The 19,383-nt window shown below is 42.8% G+C and overlaps 1 protein-coding gene across 3 annotated transcripts in view; it reads right to left on the bottom strand.

Moving 5' to 3' along the window:
• Positions 1-19,383, bottom strand: part of LOC115207906 (sodium channel protein type 8 subunit alpha) — a 120,001-nt gene that overhangs the window by 9,114 nt on the left and 91,504 nt on the right. For 2 of the 3 annotated variants that reach the window (XM_029775464.1, XM_029775463.1), the window contains 3 exons: positions 18,295-18,468; positions 15,375-15,497; positions 1,128-1,412 (listed from right to left, as the gene is read on the bottom strand). In XM_029775464.1, the coding sequence (XP_029631324.1) occupies positions 1,128-1,412; positions 15,375-15,497; positions 18,295-18,468 (582 nt within the window). The remainder of the gene's footprint in view (positions 1-1,127; positions 1,413-15,374; positions 15,498-18,294; positions 18,469-19,383) is intronic. The other variant, XM_029775465.1, reaches the window with a different exon arrangement.

The following is a 19,383-nucleotide window of genomic DNA, read 5'->3' as shown; positions in this document are numbered from 1 at the left end:
ACAATACAGCCACATTACCCTAACTCTGTTTATATAGGTTCCTCAGTTATGAGGCTTGCATCTGAATGTTGGACAAAATGTTTAACGAAGTATAAGAATACTTTTGAAAAGATAACAATGTGATTATGTCTTCTAAAATGAAAATGGTGTGTTTTAACGGTAACTCATATCCAGCCAGTAGCTACGCCCAAGTCAATAGACATTGGTTGGAAATGATGAACCAACCCCTTTTCTACATTTCTATAAAAGCCCTGTGACCCAAAGTCACCTCAGTTCCAAATACTAAAAAGGGCTAAGTCTAATTTCAACTCTACAGGCCAGAAAGCGTGAGAGCTTGCTCCACACGTGAAATGGTATGAACTCTGAACTATTGATCACTCAAGAAGACGTGAGTCCTAGATTACAGCCTAACAGACTGCAGCTGGAAAGGTAGCAAATCTAATAAGAACATTGACCGACGCAGATGAACATCTCACTCCACGACGATCCGGCAGAATCTACAAAGGACAATGGCGACCTCGACTGGGCAAACCAGAGCCTCAGATCACTAGCTCAGTTGTAAATACTGATTACATTCCTTTATCCAAATGAGCAATTGTTAAAGTGCATATGTATTCATATTTATGCGAGAATAGCTTCCCATGTCAGATAGAGACCCATGTTCCTTTGTCTCCCCCCCCCTTTCCTCTCTGAATCTATTATGTTGTAACCAAACTGTTTTTGTTTAGTCCACTAGGGATGGTATTTACTGTATAATGTTATTATATATTGTATATTCTGTAATTGTTTAATTAGATAGTAAATAAATTATTGAGACAATTTGTGTATGGATGATTCATAGTAAAGGCTGAGTTCGTGCAGATAACCAAGACTTTTATGACATTCAGATGAGACTGGTAGAAGGTAAAGAATAATTAATGACTGATTGACTGCTAAAAGATTCGGGAGATAGCCACTCTATATAAACTAACTCTTCCGTGGTGCCCCAGGTTATTAACGAGTTAATTGTTGCATGGTTTAATTCAATCACGTAATCAATCAAATGTTAGGTAATCGATTTCATAAAATAGCTTGTCATCACATTAAAGAAGTCAGAGACATGACAATAGGAAAGACCTTGTACTTACCACTTGTAGAAGTGCCAGGTATCCTGCAGCCACATTGTCAAAGTTAATCTTGACATTCTTCCATCTGACTTCACTGTAATTTGCGTTGATTAGCGCAAAGCACTCTGTCTTGTTGTTGACAACGTCCGGTTTAAAGTTCTCCTCTGAGGTCTCGTTGAAGCAGTAGTAATACTTCCCTGCAAACAGGTTGACCCCCATGATACTGAAGATGAGCCAGAAGATGAGGCACACCAGCAGCACATTCATGATGGAGGGGATGGCTCCCACCAAGGCATTCACCACCACCTACACACGGGACCATGGAAACAGGAGCAGCATGAGATACAACTCACACATATACATACATACAAACATAAGCCCACTCCCTCTCAGCGATAATGGTCATATACCTTATGTGAGTTGCACATCAGTTTGGTTTATCTTGACGATCGCCTTATATCTTTTTATCTTGACTATTTGCTTATGTGTTGCTATTACTCTACAATATCATATGCAACTGATGTCACTAATGAGGTTTACTTGGGCAAAGCACAGTGAATACTGGGATTGAGGTCCCATTTTTGCATAAATCAGGAGTACCTATTTGAAGCCTTTAATGTGTATGCAGATAATATACACTCTTTGAAGTAAAGATGCCTGGAAGGACCTTTTGGGGTTTTAAAAAATACCATGCCGAGACGTGGCTTATTTCCATGTCAAAAAGGTTCCTCAGAAAAGGGTCTTTGAGAAATCCCTGTGTAAAGGTTCAAACCAGAACCTTTTTTTGATCAGAAGGGTTCAATTTTGAACCTTTTAAAAAAAATATTGAAGAGGTGGCAGACTTATAAGATTGGAGACGTGGCTTATTGGAGGCTTGGCTTTCAGGTAGTTATTTGTGGTCACCCATTAGAGTAAATGTTATTCTTGTTGATCTTGTTAAGTTTGTACTTCAATTTTCATTGAAAATCCATGTATATTACATATTCGAATATAATATTAATAATAGTCATTTGATGCTTTTTGACTATGCTCAATAGGTTAGAGGGTGCCTTTTGATTTATTGGGTAGTCTAGTATAGCAATTGTTTGTTAGCTAGCTAGCTTGCTGGTTGGTTAACGTTCAGTTTGGGCCTGCTAGCAGCTGGCTAACTTGCCCCCCTTGGCTACAGTTAGCCTACAAATGTTCTTTCCTTTCTCTTCCTTTTGTCCCCTTTAGCCCTTGTTTAAGTAGATAATTGGTGGCAGCTGTGGTTGTTTGTTAGCCTGCTAGCTTGCTTAGCTGTGGGTGGTGTTGGTTTCAAATCAAAGTTTATTGGTCGCATACACAGATATGCAGATGTTATCGCAGGTGCAGCGAAATGCTTGTGTTTCTAGCTCCAACAGTACCTAGCAATAAAAAAAACAATACACACATAATCCAGATTTTTTTGAATAGGATGAGCCATGACTAGAATAAAGTATATAAATAGAAAGTGGGTGAAGCCGTATGTAAACAGAATTAAAGTGATGTCATTGTACATAGTGTACATCGGGCAGCAGTCTCTAAGGTGCAAGGTAGAGTACCGGGTGGTAGCCGGCTAGAACAGTGACTAAGGTTCAGAGCAGTCTACTGGGCGGAGGCCGGCTAGTGGTAACTGTTTAACAGTCTGATGGCTTAGCGATAGAAGCTGTTTCTCAATCTCTCAGTCCCAGCTTTGATGGACCTGTACTGTCTTCGCCTTCTAGATGGTAGAGTGGTGGACAGGCTGTGGCTCAGGTGTCTGAGGTCCAACTTGATTTTCTTGGCCTTTCTGTGAAACTGGGTGCTGTAGATGTCCTGGGGGGCAGGTAGCGTGCCCCCGGTCATGCATTGGGCTGACCGCACCACCCTCTGGAGAGCCATGCGGTAGTGGAAGGTGCAATTGTGGAAGGTGCAACTGTGATACAGCCTGACAGGATACTCTCAATGGTGCGTCTGTAGAAGTTTGTGAGGGTCTTTGGGGCCAAGTCAAACTTCTGCAGCCTCCTGAGGTTGAAGAGGTGCTGTTGCGCCTTCACCATGCTGTCTGTGTGAAGGGACCATTTCAGAGGAACTTGAAGCTTTTGATCATCTCCACTGCGGCCCTATCGATGTGGATGGGGGTGTGCTCTCTCTGCTGTCTCCTGTAGTCCATGATCACCTCCTTTGTTTTGTTGATGTTGAGGGAGAGGTTATTTTCCTGGCTCGCCTCTGCCCGGGCTCTCACCTCCTCCCTGTAGGCTGTCTCATAGTTGTTTGTAATCAGGCCTACCACTGTTGTGTCATCAGCAAACTTGATGATTGAGTTGGAGATGTGCGTGGCCATACAGTCATGAGTGAACAGGGAGTACAGGAGGGGGCTGAGCATAGACCCCTGTGCGGCCCCTGTGTTGAGGATCAGTGCGGCAGAGGTGTTGTTGCCTAACTTCACCACTTGGGGTCTAGGACCCAGTTGCACAGGGAAAGGTTCAGGCCCAGGGCCCTGAGCTTAGTGATGAGCTTGTGTTGAAGGCTGAGCTGTAGTCGATGAACAGCATTCTTAAATATGTATTTGTCTTGTCCAGGCGGGATAGGATGATTGTGTTGTCCGTGGATCTGTTGGGGCGCTATGTGAATTGTAGTGGGTCTAGGGTGTCGGGTAAGGTGAAGATTATATGGTCCTTAACTAGCCTCTCAAAGCACTTCATGATGACAGAAGTTTAGTTTAGCTAAGTTACTGTCACTTTCTTGGGTACAGGAACAATGGTGGACATCTTGAAGCAAGTGGGAACAACAGACTGAGATATGGAGAGAATTAATGTCAGTAAACACTCCAGCCAGCTGGTCTGAACATTCTCTGAGGACATGGATTGGGATGCCATCTGAGCCGGCAGCCTTGCAAGGATTAACACGCTTAAATGACTAACTTACGTCGGCCACGGAGAATGAGAGCACACAGTCCTTGTGAGCATTGGGGCCCGCGTTGGCGGCTCTGTTTTCCTCAAAGCGGTTGAAGGTGTTTAGCTCGTCCGGGAGTGAGGCGTCTGTGTCCACGACGTGGCTGGTTTTCCCTTTATAATCCATGATTGTCTGGAGTCCCTGCCACTTCTTATGTCAGAGCCATTGAAGTGGGCATCCACTTGGTACCTGTGCTGTTGTTTTGCCTCTTTGATTGCCTTACGGAGGTCGTAGCTGGTGTGTTTGTACACGTCCATGTTCGGCATTTGATGTTGGGACATTCCAGATCGGGAGAACAAAAGGACTTGAGTTCCTGTATGTTACCACAATCACGACAGGAGTTGTTAATCATGAAACAATACCCCACCGCCTTTCTTTTTTCCCCCAGAGTTCTTTCTTTCTATCGGCACGATGGACGGAGAAGCCCACTGGCTGAATGGACAGTGACAATATATCCAGAGAAAACCATGATTCTGTAAAACAGAGTTTGTTACAGTCCCTGATAACTCTCTGGAAGGGGATCCTCGCCCTGAACTCATCTACTTTATTGTCCACAGACTAAACATTAGCAAGTAATATACTCTGAAGTGGTGGATTGTATGCACGCTGCCTGATTCTGAATAGGGCCCCACTCCTTCTGCATCTGCTCTGGCGGTCCAACTCATTCCAACCCATCTCAATTGGGTTGAGGTTGGGTGATTGTGGAGGCCAGATCATCTGATGCAGCACTTCATCACTGTCCATCTTGGTCAAATAGCCCTTACACAGCCTGGAGGTATGTTTGGTCATTGTCCAGTTGAAAAACAAATGATTGTCCCACTATGCGCAAACCAGATGTGATGGCGTATCACTGCAGAATGCTGTGGTAACCATGCTGGTTATGTGTGCCTTGAATTCTAAATAAATCACAGACTGTGTCACCAGCAAATTACCCCCACACCATCACACCTCCTCCTCCATGCTTCACGGTGGGAACCACACATGCGGAGATCATCCGTTGACCTACTCTGCCTCTCACAAAGACACAGCGGTTGGAACCAAAAATGTCAAATTTGGACTCATCAGACCAAAGGACAGATTTACACCGGTCTAATGTCCATTGCTCGTGTTTCTTGGTCCAAGCAAGTCTCTTCTTATTATTGGTGTCCTTTAGTAGTGGTTTCTTTGCAGCAATTCGACCATGAAGGCTTGATTCATGCAGTCTTCTCTGAACAGTTGATGTTGAGATGTGTCTGTTACTTGAACTTTGTGATGCATTTATTTGGGCAGCAATTTCTTAGGCTGGTAACTCTAATGAACTTATCCTCTGCAGCAGAGGTAACTCTGGGTCTTCCTTTCCTGTGGCAGTCCTCATGAGAGCCAGTTTCATCATAGCGCTTAATGGTTTTTGCAACTGCACTTGAAGAAACTTTCAAAGTTCTTGACATTTTCCAGAGTATGTCTTAAAGTAAAGATGGACTGTCATTTCTCTTTGTTTATTTGAGCTGTTCTTGCCATAATATGGACTTGGTCTTTTACCAAATAGGGCTATCTTCTGTATACCACCGCTACCTTGTCACAACAACTGATTGGCACAAACGCATTAAGAAGGAAAGAAAATCCACAAATTAACTTTTAACCAAGGTAGATAAACAACATAACTTCGGTTGGCCCTGATTAGGGAAGGGTAAAAATTACAAAATACAATTACAAAATACCATTAAGATCCATGTGTCAAAATAAACTAACCCAAAAGGTTGATTGATGTCCTGGAAGGTGGAGAAAGGTTGATATGTCTTTCGACGCTTCACCCCTCCTTTTCTCCGATTGCAATTGATAATGTACAGTGAGGGAAAAAAGTATTTGATCCCCTGCTGATTTTGTATGTTTGCCCACTGACAAAGAAATGATCAGTCTATAATTTTAATGGTAGGTTTATTTGAACAGTGAGAGACAGAATAACAAAAAAAAATCCAGAAAAACACATGTCAAAAATGTTATAAATTGATTTGCATTTTAATGAGGTAAATAAGTATTTGACCCCTCTGCAAAACATGACTTACCAGGTTTGCACACATCTCAGGAGGGATTTTGTCCCACTCCTCTTTGCAGATGTTCTCCAAGTCATTAAGGTTTCGAGGCTGACGTTTGGCAACTCGAACCTTCAGCTCCCTCCACAGATTTTCTATGGGATTAAGGTCTGGAGACTGGCTAGGCCACTCCAGGACCTTAATGTGCTTCTTCTTGAGCCACTCCTTTGTTGCCTTGGCCGTGTGTTTTGGGTCATTGTCATGCTGGAATACACATCCACGACCCATTTTCAATGCCCTGGCTGAGGGAAGGAGGTTCTCAGCCAAGATTTGACGGTACATGGCCCCGTCCATCGTCCCTTTGATGCGGTGAAGTTGTACTGTCCCCTTAGCAGAAAAACACCCCCAAAGCATAATGTTTCCACCTCCATGTTTGACAGTGGGGATGGTGTTCTTGGGGTCATAGGCAGCATTCCTCCTCCTCCAAACACAGTGAGTTGAGTTGATGCCAAAGAGCTCCATTTTGGTCTCATCTGACCACAACACTTTCACCCAGTTGTCCTCTGAATCATTCAGATGTTCATTGGCAAACTTCAGACGGGCATGTATATGTGCTTTCTTGAGCAGGGCGACCTTGAGGGCGCTGCAGGATTTCAGTCCTTCACGGCGTAGTGTGTTACCAATTGTTTTCTTGGTGACTATGGTCCCAGCTGCCTTGAGATCATTGACAAGATCCTCCCGTGTAGTTCTGGGCTGATTCCTCACCATTCTCATGATCATTGCAACTCCACGAGGTGAGATCTTGCATGGAGCCCCAGGCCGAGAGAGATTGACAGTTCTTTTGTGTTTCTTCCATTTGCAAATAATCGCACCAAATGTTTTCACCTTCTCACCAAGCTGCTTGGCGATGGTCTTGTAGCCCATTCCAGCCTTGTGTAGGTCTACAATCTTGTCCCTGACATCCTTGGAGAGATCTTTGGTCTTGGCCATGGCGGAGAGTTTGGAATCTGATTGATTGATTGCTTCTGTGGACAGATGTCTTTTATACAGGTAACGAGCTGAGATTAGGAGCACTCCCTTTAAGAGTGTGCTCCTAATCTCAGCTCGTTACCTGTATAAAAGACACCTGGGAGCCAGAAATCTTTCTGATTGAGAGGGGTCAAATACTTATATCCCTCATTAAAATGCAAATCAATTTATTACATTTTTGACATGCGTTTTTCTGGATTGCTTTGTTGTTATTCTGTCTCTCACTGTTCAAATAAACCTACCATTACAATTATAGACTGATCATTTCTTTGTCAGTGGGCAAACGTACAAAATCAGCAGGGGATCAAATATTTTTTTCCCTCACTGTATTGTTACCATTTGTTATGTGTGATTTCTCTTTTCTGTGCTTGATGCCATTTCAGGCAAAGAAGCTGGTGATACAGATCCTGGTTCCACCTGATTTACGGGGCAGTGCGGAGTGGCATGCAGCACACTCTGGGACTGGGCTCCAAGCTTTGTTGTTGGGGTATGGGAATGGGCATCGCCTGACAGGCAGCCAGCGCCAAACCCAACACTAACCCTCGAAAATGTATTGTTGCCATTTATGTGTGATTTCTCAATATTTTTCTGTCTGAATCCCAAATCACCCCCTTCCCCTCACCCCTCGGCCCTCCATTTACGCATTGAAACGCTTCAAGCCATTTGTACAAGTGTCCCAAAGCTGAGGGAGTGAAAATTATCGAGGGTGTAAGTGCTAATTAGACCATCGGATATCCACATCGACTGAGCCAGCAAGGCTGCAGGCAACAGAGCGAAGTGCTATCCTGACATGCACTGCAATATGTTTGGAGTTTGCACAATTTAATACAAAAGAATGGAGAGGCGTGCCTAATTATATATCACGTGCATTTGTTTGTCTGATTTTGAGACTTGACGGTTAACAGATGAAATATCTCCCAAATTAAATGTTTAACTGTTACTCAAGTTTAGGCTATATCTTGTAAAACAACAGAGGGAATTTGTTCATTTGAATTTCATGCTTGTTTTATTATTTAAAAATGGAACATGAATTACATCATTCAAGTCAGGAGTGTGTCCCAAAGTTGATGGGTTTATTGATCACATCGCCACTCTCTCCGATCGAGTTAGTAGGGAGTGGTTTGGGATTCGCAGTCTGTGTTTGATGCCATGGCGGTAGGTATTTTAGTGGTTAGAGCATTGGGCCAGTAACCAGAAGGTTGCTGGATCGAATCCCTGAGCTGACAAGGTAAAAATATATAGTTCTGCCCCTGAGCAAGGCAGTTAACCCACTGTTCCCCGGGAGCTGAAGACGTGGATGTTGATTAAGGCAGCCCCCTGCACCTCTCTGATTCAGAGGGGTTAAATGCGGAAGACACATTTTAGTTGAACAACTGACTAGGTATCCCATTTTAGGCAAAGAAGCAGATGTGGGTCAGACCCTCAGGCAGCACTATACTTTGATAACCAGAGTATTGGCTGTTGAATGTGTGTTCTCACATGTGGATTGTCTATAGCTCCTTTATCATCTATTGCGCAAGGTTGGGAGTTAATGGTTTCATTGCCCCAACACCTTGCGCAGTTTGGTCTGTTCTGCTTGGCTGAGCCAGTGCCAAGGTCCATCCTGGTGTGTCCGGCACGGCGATACAAGCTGCAGTGACCCGAGGATGGGATGTCGCACATGCACACACGGTCCTGGTGACTTGAACGGGCTGGTTGTGCCGAGGCGCCTGGGGAGAGGCTCCTCTGGGGGCCAACAGGGTTCGGAACAACAGGATAATAAAAACACATTTTAAGGACCCATCCCAACCCTCACAACTGATCTTTATTAACTCTAATGGCTTTCAAACTGTTAATTATGTATATTTAATTCCTGAAAGTTTTTGGCATTTGTTGACAGTTTATTTATGATATATGATGTAATGTGAAAATGTAAACAAGTCCCAACATTCTTTTCTTAACATTGGTGATTACATAAAGTAATAAAGTGGTAACTACTTCAACTTTAGGATTTGCATAGGCTCTTAAGGGACCTTTCTAAGCCTAATTGATGTTACAAAACTGTCAGTGCTCCACTTTAACATGTGATGACAATAGAACAGATTAATTGGAATTACATACACTCTAATGGGTGGTCTAAAAATATCTGAAAGCCATGCCCCTACTCAGCCATGCCTCTGGTTCAGGGTTCCTTCAGGAACTCTTGGCTACATTGAAACATTAAAGGTTCTTCCAAGAACCCCTCAAATAACCAAAGGTGCAAATATGAACCATTGACTAGAAATAGTTTCTTGAGGAACTCCACGGTTCTTTGAGGATCTCCAGGGTTCCTCGCATTCACCAATTCTAAGAGAGTAGGCCTATCCACATATCTCAGTCATAGAATGTCTGGCCAATCTGTCACAACAGCAGTACAATGGAAAGCAGCTGACACTTCCACTTCTCCCCAAACCATGCCCTTATCTTCCCCCCGTCCCCCCGTCATACACAGATAAGCGGTGGCGGTGTCAGCAGTAGCACACAGTGTAATGGTCCGGCGATGTACATTTGATGTTTTAATGCAGGACATCCAGAAGCTCTTAGAGGGCTGAGCTGAGCCTGGCATGCACAGTCATACAGGCTCATTTACAGAGCCATGTTCCCACCTTGACAAGACAGTCAGAGTGGACTTTGCTGAAGGTTTCCCTCAGAATGTGTAGTGATTATGGCAAATGACCTCAATAACTACACCTATTTAGTTACCTTGATGAGTAGACTAGGGAGTTAACCTCACTAAATGGACATCATAATAATGTGATGATGGACCTGGTTCCCTCTTCATAACAAGGCCTTGAAGATGTTATAAGTGTACCTTATCAATAATTGAGTGTAAAAAAAAAAAAAAACTACTACTATTGTCAGTGGTTGTTCTGTTTTTCTATTATTGTCGACTGCTGTTGCCAAGAAGGGAAACATGGTTCTCTGGTGTATGTGTATTACATGCATGTTATATGGAGTAAATGTTTCAGACATTATCAGTCAAATAATAGCAGATGGATCCTGTATTATGGAGGTTTAGGGCTCTATTCAATCTGTATCGCTGAAGATTTACAGATTGCAGGATAAAAATTAAAAGGTCATTTCCGATTGATAAGACATATACAGCGTTTACCGCAAATGGAACGGCAGGGACTGTGAGGGGACACACACACGCACAAAAACGCACACACAGACGCACTAACGCACAAATACATTTTTAGTCGTATTGTTTGTAATTTTTGTTGTTGTATTGTTTGCATATCATTGTATTTTTTATTTGTCTGACTGTGCTTGTCTATCAGTGTATCAGTGTTTTGTTACTTGTAATGTTTTGTATTTTTTGTGGACCCCTGGAAGAGTAGCTGCTGCTTCTGCAAATCTAATGGGGATCCAAATCAACAAATCAACAAATAATGCAGTTTCCGCTAATGCGCGAATATTGCCTTTAAATTTAGATCACGCTGTAACGCAGAACTTCCGGGATACGGTTTGAATAGAGACTATAAAACTTAGACGCTGACATCAAGGAACAGGAATAAGAGTTCAGTTTTTAGGGCTTTGCTTCACATTGCTCTTTACAGATGGTTAATTCTGAGATATATACAAAAGTATGTGGACACACCTTCAAATTAGTGGATTTGGCTATTTCAGCCACACCCGTTGCTGGCAGGTGTATAAAATCGAGCACACAGCCATGCAATCTCCATAGACAAACATTGGCAGTAGAATGGCCTTACTGAAGAGCTCAGTGACTTTCAACGTGGCACCGTCATAGGATGCCACCTTTCCAATAAATCAGTTTGTCAAATTTAGGCCTTGCTAGAGCTGCCCCGGACATCTTTAAGTGCTTTTATTGTGAAGTGGAGACGTCTAGGTGCAACAGCGGCTCAGCCGCGAAATGGTATGCCACACAAGCTCACGGAACGGGACCGCCTAGTGCTGAAGCACATAGCACGTACAATAGTCTCTCCTCCTCGGTTGCAACACTCCCTACCGAGTTCCAAACTGCCTCTGGAAGTAACGTCAGCACAATAACTGTTTGTTGGGAGCTTCATGAAATGGGTTTCCATGGCCGAGCAGCCGCACACTAGCCTAAGACCACCATGTGTAATGCCAAGCGTCAGCTGGAGTGGTGTAAAGCTCGCCGCCATTGGACTCTTGAGCAGTGGAAACGCGTTCTCTGGAGTGATGAATCACACTTCACCATGTGGCAGTCCGACGGACAAATCTGGGTTTGGAGGATGCCTACCCCAATGCATAGTGCCAACTGTAAAGTTTGGTGGAGGAGGAATAATGGTCTGGGACTGTTTTTCATGGTTCATGCTCCTTAGTTCCAGTGAAGGGAAATCTTAACGCTATAGCATACAATGACATTCTAGACGATTCTGTGCTCCAACCTTGTGACATTGCCCCTGTGCACAAAGCGAGGTCCATACAGCAATGGTTTGTCGAGATCGGTGTGAAAGAACTTGACTGGCCTGCACAGAGCCCTGACCTCAACCCCATCAAACACCTTTGGGATGAATTGGAACATTTCAAAGAATAACAACCAGTAGTGGTAAAATCCATCACAGGAAATTGACTGATGATACTACGTGAAGTTCAAATCCAATAAGAAACTGCGGCATATTAAGCTGTGAGAAATGTTACTATGCATCTCACTTGGTGTAGGTGTCTCACGTGCCAAGGCTTCAACAATTAAGCCATGCCCAATGGCTCGGCTTACACATTCAGTTTTCTATAATTGTACTCACTAGAAACTGGTACAAGCAAACATGCCCACATTGGCACAATGTGGGCCCAATGCAGGCTAAAATATTGGTCCCATGTAGGCTGCCCAAATTGACCTGACGATTTATTATTTATTTATTTATTAAAATCTAACTTTTTTACTTACTAAAGACTTCTTCACGTGACTTATTTTGAGCATCACACGGTTGCACAAAAAGAACTGTTTGCACACCACGCCCACAAATATTCTAATATTCCTCCTCCTATATGTTATGAAGAAGCTGATGTGGGCTAGTCCATGCTGGACTTAGTGTGGGCAGGCCCAAGTTGGGCTTGGTGTGGGCTGGCCCATGTTGGGCTACTGTGGATCAGCCATCACCAACCCAACACAGGCTAGCCCACACCAGCTACTTCATAATAAAGAGGCGGGGGCTCATTTTAATATTTGTGGGCGTGGTGTGCACACGGGCTGGTGTGCGCTCGGTGTGGGAAAGCCCATGCTGGGCTGGTGTGGGTTTGTTGTGGGTAAGCCTATGTTAGGTTGGTGTAGGCTGTTCTGTGTTGGGTTGATGTGGACTTGGTGTAGGCTAGCCTGTGTTAGGTTGGTGTAGGATAGCCTGTGTTTGGCTGTGTGGGATTGGTGTGGGCTAGCCTGTGTTGGGCTGATGATGGCTAGCCCATGTCAGCAAAGATGGTTTAGTATGAATAACCCAAGAAACTGCTTCTGCGATATAAATCCCTGATCATACTTGTAGGCGATGTCATGGCGATGTTAGCTAGCTAAGCTCATGTGCTGAAACAAGTCATTGGGTCTAACAGTCGTGTTGCACCGAATTGGGCATGTGCAGGCTGTGAAATCAAAGACACTCCTTCGATATGAAGTTGTTTTTGATCAAAATTAAAATGTGTAATTTTGTCACATTCACAAGGTTGGAGTAATTACATGTTCAGCTGCTGTAATACTTTTTTAGAAATAAAAAAAATTCACAACTAAGGTCACATTTTTCACTCATTGACATCCCAAACCCCGGTCTGGTCTGTCAAACTATCGTCCTGTTGGGAGTCTGGGTTTGAAAACTCTGTAATGTCGGACTGGTGTGGGATTCATGTGGGCTAGCCTTTGTTGGGTTGGTGATGGCTAGCCCGTGTTGGGCTGGTGTGGGCTTGGTGTGGGCTAGCCCGTGCTGAATACCCACATGGGGCCAATGGGATTATGTTTTCTGGGGTGATTCTTGTAAGTCGTGTGTTACATCGGAAGGTTAGAGTGAGACACGTGAAACAGTAGTTGACGGAACAGGGTACAGGGAGGATCTCTTGCTTGAAAGCCCTCGATAGTAGAAGTGAAGGCTCTAAATTAAGTACAATAGCTTGCCAATTTCAGTTAAAAAATGGCGTACCATTCATATGGGATGAGTGATTTCATTCTCCAGTTTTCTTTCACAAGTTCTACATCTCTACTCTGTTTTTGACATTGTGATGAGGCAGCTTTGCAACATATTGCCATTTTACCAATCAACATTTTATCATTACAATTAACCTGAAATTCCTTTCAAACTATATTTGAGATAATCATTGCTTTCTTAATATATCAGTTGCACCTTCCTATTTTGCAACAAAGCCTCCTTCACTCATGCTGCCAAACTTACCCTTGTAAAACGGACTATCCTACCAATCCTTGACTTCGGCAATGTCATTTACAAATTAGCCTCCAACATTCTACTCAGCAAATTGGATGCAGTCTATCACAGTGCCATCCGTTTTGTCACCAAATATACTTTGTCACCATATACTACCCACCACTGCGACCTGTATGCTCTCGTTAGCTGGTCCTCGCTACATATTTGTCGCCAAACCCACTGGCTCCAGGTCATCTATAAGTCTTTGCTAGGTATAGCTCCCCCTTATCTTTGGTCACCATAGCAACACCCACCAGTAGCACGCACTCCAGTAGGTATATTTCACTGGTCATCCCCAAAGCCAACACCTCTTTGGCCGCCTTTCCTTCCAGTTCTCTGCAGCCAATGACTGGAACGAATTGCAAAAATCACTGAAGTTGGAGACATATCTCCCTCACTAACTTTAAGCGTCAGCTGTCAGAGCAGCTTACCGATCGCTGCAACTGTACACAGCCCATCTGTAAATAGCCCATCCAACCAACTACCTACCGCATCCCCATATTTGTTTTAGTTTTTCTGCTCTTTTGCACATTAGTATTTCTACTTGCACATCCTCATCTGCACATATATCACTCCAGTGTAAATTGCTAAATTGTAATTACTTCGCCACTATTGGCCTATTTATTGCCTTACATCCTTACTAAATTTGCACACACTGTATACAGATTTTCCTATTGTGTTATTGACTGTACGTTTGTCTATCCCATGTGTAACTCTGTGTTGTTGTTTTTGTCGCACTGCTTTGCTTTATCTTAGCCAGGTCGCAGTTGTAAATGAGAACTTGTTCTCAACTGGCCTACCTGGTTAAATAAAGGTGAATATATATTTATATATTTTTTTTAAACATGACTTTCTGAAATGATAACGTTTCATGCAAATGCCAGGTCACTAACCAGATTTCCATCCACAGTTTTTATGCGAGTAAAGTCATACCGTATAAAAGAAAATCACGACAGCTATGACAGAAACAGGAAGTGTTGGTACAATTTTATAAATGCCTAGAGATAATTTGTTTGTTTGACATGGTGTAATCTTTTTGTGTCGATAAAATGTATTATGTGAGAAACGGCAGTGGAAAAGCCTTTATGCGCAAATATTGATATAATCAAATAAACTTGTATCCCTTTGAAACTAAGACGTTTTTATAACAATTTTATCATACCTTTTCTTTATATCTCAAAGGCATTGCCGCTTGCAGGTATCAAAGCCAAAACTTGTATTTCCGCCAAACAACCTAGCAATCATTTCAGTAAAGTTCTGCCTAAGGCTTAGTATGAAACGTAGCCGTAATGCTGAGGCAGCTTTGGCATGCACTGCTCTCTTGATGGTTGCTAGGCAGTGTGCGTTAACCATCCTCATACCATTTATAAACTTTGCAAGGCATGCCAGTTTGTCCATCTCTTCGCATCTCCCACTACTAAGCATGCACTGTTTTCTTAACCACAACTAGATGGATCCATAAATAATTACTGTGGGAATAAATATCACTGAATGACAATTGAAAATATTGGAATAAAGTAGGATAATGCAATTGAAGGCATGTAGGCCTATCAAACTGTTGCTTACTGAAACTCCCAAAGTTATCCAATCCTTGTAATAAATTTGAAGCAATTACCTACCCACGTGTGGTCATCTAGATGGTAATTTCAGCACGGTTTTGATTGGGACAGCGCCATTGCGCTGCTTTGAGACAAGCGTGAGGATTCATTTCTGATTTTCCTGAATCTCCATTTGGACATTGGTTTGGCTACAATTAGGCTGGGAAAGTGTTAGCTAAGTTGAGGTGAGTGCTGTCCATGATCATCTTGTCTAGTTCATTATAGCATGCATTGGTGCTGTAACTGTTGAATGGACATGCAGAAGGACCAGCTGCCTGGTGTTCTAGATCTTACCCTCATCCCTTCAAAACGAGACAGGGCCCTAAGGGGCCTCAATGCCCTCAATGTCCGTAGTGATTTAACGGGCCCTAGATCGGAGTAGCCCATCGCATTAGCTATAAGAGTGATTATAGACACCTATACAGAGAGAGAGAGAGAGTAAGAGAGAAGGAAGAGAGAGGGTCCAAACAGTTAGAAAGGTAACAGAGAGATAGACCCTAGTGGACCAATTTTGATTGTTGTTTTGGTTTAGTTTATAATGCAGGTGAAGCTTGAAAATAAGCTCTACAGTATACCTGGTTAGAAACGTTTGGTTGACAGAGAAAGAGGAGGAAAATAAGGGGAGAGAAAAAGAGGTAGCAGAATCAAACAAATGGGAAATTTGAGAGGAGAAATGCGTTCACAAAAATTCACTCAATATGACACAAGACCCACAGTAAACGTACAATATTCACACAATTCACAAAGTACCAGTTTAAGAATGGAGATGGGAACCAGGAGGGTGAGGACGGTAGTGGGGACGAGTAGGAGAGAGGACAACCTGTGAAAGGGAGAGTCCCGAGACAAAACCACAAGAATCTTACCCTGGCCCCTCATCCACCGGCCCCCAAGCCAAGTCCCTCTCGTCTGCAGTACAACACCCCATTTAATTTTAAGATAGACACGGTTATAGGTACCTGCGAGAGAAGGTACAGGTTGAATGTGCACATCCCTGAGCAATCTTATACTCACAATTCATTCTATTCTAGACCACAAATTGAACTGATGACGGAGCCATAGCCTACATAAGGTGACCCAAGGGACCAAAGATGTGGTTTGACACAGTGGTAGAGTAGTTACAGGACAGAGAGGCACAAGGAATCAAAGAGGCACAGAGACCACGGGACACCATGCCTGTTAGAAAACTTGTGCTCCCTTCCCCTCTGTCTCCCATGACCATCCATGATAATGTGATACTGGCAGGGGGGGATTTGGGTCAAGGGAAAACATATTATACTGCTTTTATTCCTCATCAAATGGCAGAGGACTCTGGACTGTCATATGGGCATTGAGAAACAGGGGACAGTTTCATTCAAAGGGATTTGCAAATATGTCTAAAACATATTTAGATTCTACCAGTGACAAATACTATACTTTATCACAGCTCTGAAGGGACAGACGTCTTCTCTTCTGGGAACTGTTGACAAAGGCTGTGTTTGAGAAAGAGCTGATCTTTTGGTTTCACTCATTCATTAAAATGCACATTAGATATATATACATAATGTATTGAGTGCTACCCATGAAACTATGCTATTCTATACCATGGGTTTCTTTATCTCAAAGAGGTAGATTTAATATTAAAATGATCTCTATCACATATACACACAGCCTGTGTCCATGTCTGTCCCCTTGCTTTTCTAATGGCACGCTAAAGCTTCCACTGTCCTCTAGGCTACCACACTGTCGTTGCTCTTTGGGGTGATGGTCACCTTCTGCCTCTGTCTGCTTGGCACCCCCTGTAGTAAAGGTGGGGAGTGGCCGCCATGCCTCCCTCCTCTGGCTCTGCAAATAGATACTGAGGAGAGAGACCTGCACCTTCTGAGTAACCCACAATGCACAGTCAGGCACACACACAAACAAACACAAACACACACACACACTCCCACAAAACCGAGTACAGACATTAACACATACAAAAACCATCAGGATTGAGAAGACATTAGTTGATAATGGAGTTTAAGGCTTGACTCAGAAGTCATGACTTGACTTACCATCCATCACATAACCCAACCCAACACATCCAACAGGACAGGTCAAGTGCAAAATATAACTTTACATTTGCTCTTCCAGAGACAGGGGAAGATACAGACACCACAGCCTTCGATACACAACAGTAGAAAAATGTTACTAGGCAAAGCAACAATGGATGAAACCCCCCACATTGCAACACCAGAACCGAAGAGAGCTTGTATGGCATTGTGATGTGTCCCATGTGGACAGTGTAATATTTTTCTTTTGATTTTTCTTTAAAGATAAATGTCAAGAATTGTTGACTGTCTCAGCCATCCCATTTATCGTCCTGCCTTTCACCCCCCACCCCTACTATCACCTATGTGCACATGGTGGTTCACCTTTGTTGTTTACATAGTAAAGTGCTATTGTAAACCACATTGTTGACTCACTGCTAATACCACACCTCCCATCCCAGGCTGTAATATTCCATATTACAGGAGTTCACTCACAGCAGTGACAAGATAAGTCAACTCCACAGCAACAGATAACACACTAGCCCATAGAGTTAGTTAAACAGGGTAGAGAGACACAACGGGGAAGGCCTTAATATCAATGAATGATGCCAGGCCTTTCAACATTTCAGCTGGAGAGTAAGAAGAGCATTAAATAAAATAAAATCCACTTAAAAGAATGGATTGAATTTTGTTGACAAAGCAGTCGAATTGGCAAATGTTTGAGTTACATACTATACAGAGTATATTTATGGGAAGAAGGGAGAGTTTTGTTATGCCTGCTAAATGATCTATGTCAATAGGTAATGATTTGATGTCATGTCCATAACCCAGCATCTGCAATCAGTGCTAAATGGCCACACTGCAGCAGCATCATTTGAAATATTCAAGTCCCTTATTATCAAAGTTGTCTCAGATCAGGAACAAAGAGTCATCTGGTTACAGCTACAGTGTGCTTGAAGGGAAACAAAATTCAACTTGGGAAGAGGAGAGGAAAGCTTATCAACTCTCATAAAACGAAGACTGACAGGGAGAGAAGCAAGAGACATAAAAGACATAGCCAGAGAAGAAGAACATGAAGACAAAGCAAGAGAGATAAAAAGAGATTAAAAGAGAGACCAGCACAAAATAATAAAGGATGGAAAGATGGAGGAAGGAAATCATAAGAGGAGGCAAGAAGTAACATAGATTCAGTTGGATAAGTTACTTACATCCACAATGAAGAAGTCCAGCCAACACCAGGCGTTGGTGAAGTATTTGACCCAGCCATAGGCCACCCATTTGAGCACCATCTCCAGGATGAAGATATAGGTGAACACGCTGTCTGCGTACTCCAGGATAATCTTAATGGTCTTCCTCTTATTTATGTACACATCCTCAAAGGCCTGGGGGAGGGGAAAACAGAACAGCAGCAGGTTAACAACACTGACGTGACTGGACGTCTTGTCTTATGATTAGACCTCTGAGTTTTTCCTGTTATGTGAAAAACTCATGAACCTCTCTATGGTTAAAGGTGTTATAGATAGTTTTGCCATTTGCTTTTCCTGTTGAAATTTGAATTCTCTGAAAACTAAAGTATATAGTGTTAAAGGTGCAATTGGTCAAATTAGCAAAGACCATCCTGTCTCAGTCCTCCAAAAAGTGTTATGTTGTCTTTTTTATATACAGTATTATTTTCTCTACAGAAACCTGACTGCGTCTAATGTCTTGGGATTTAACTGTGCTAACGTTAATAATGCCCTATGTTCATGGCAAACTATGTGAATTTAGTTGTTCTCTCTCATATGACAATGTATTGAAAACTCTCAGGATGTGCGGTGTTTACATAGTCATTGCCCACAGTAGTGAAAGAGGAGGTAGGCTACTGTATGTGATGGAACAGGTTCTCTCTGTACTATAGGGTTAATAGTCGCCTCAGCCCCACTATTCTATATCCCCTCTGTCCATTCCTGAACACATACAGGGCCTTCAGAAAGTGTTCATAGACTGACTTATTCTACATGTTGTTACAGCCTGAATTCAAAATTGATTAAATCTTTTTTTTCTCACCTATCCACACACAATACCCCATAATGACAAATTGAAAACATATTTTTACAAATGTTTGCAAATGTATTGAAAATTAAATACAGAAATATCTCATTTACATAAGTATTCACAGCCCTAAGTCAATTCATCTTAGAATCACCTTTGGCAGTGATTACAGCTGTGAGTCTTTCTGGGTAAGTCTCTAAGAGCTTTGCACACCCGGATTGTACAATATTTACCCATTATTCTTTTCAATATTCTTCAAGCTCTGT

This window comes from Salmo trutta, chromosome 14, assembly GCF_901001165.1.
Source record: "Salmo trutta chromosome 14, fSalTru1.1, whole genome shotgun sequence".
In the NCBI taxonomy this organism is placed as follows: domain Eukaryota; kingdom Metazoa; phylum Chordata; class Actinopteri; order Salmoniformes; family Salmonidae; genus Salmo; species Salmo trutta.
This window is presented reverse-complemented; position numbering and strand designations above follow the sequence as displayed.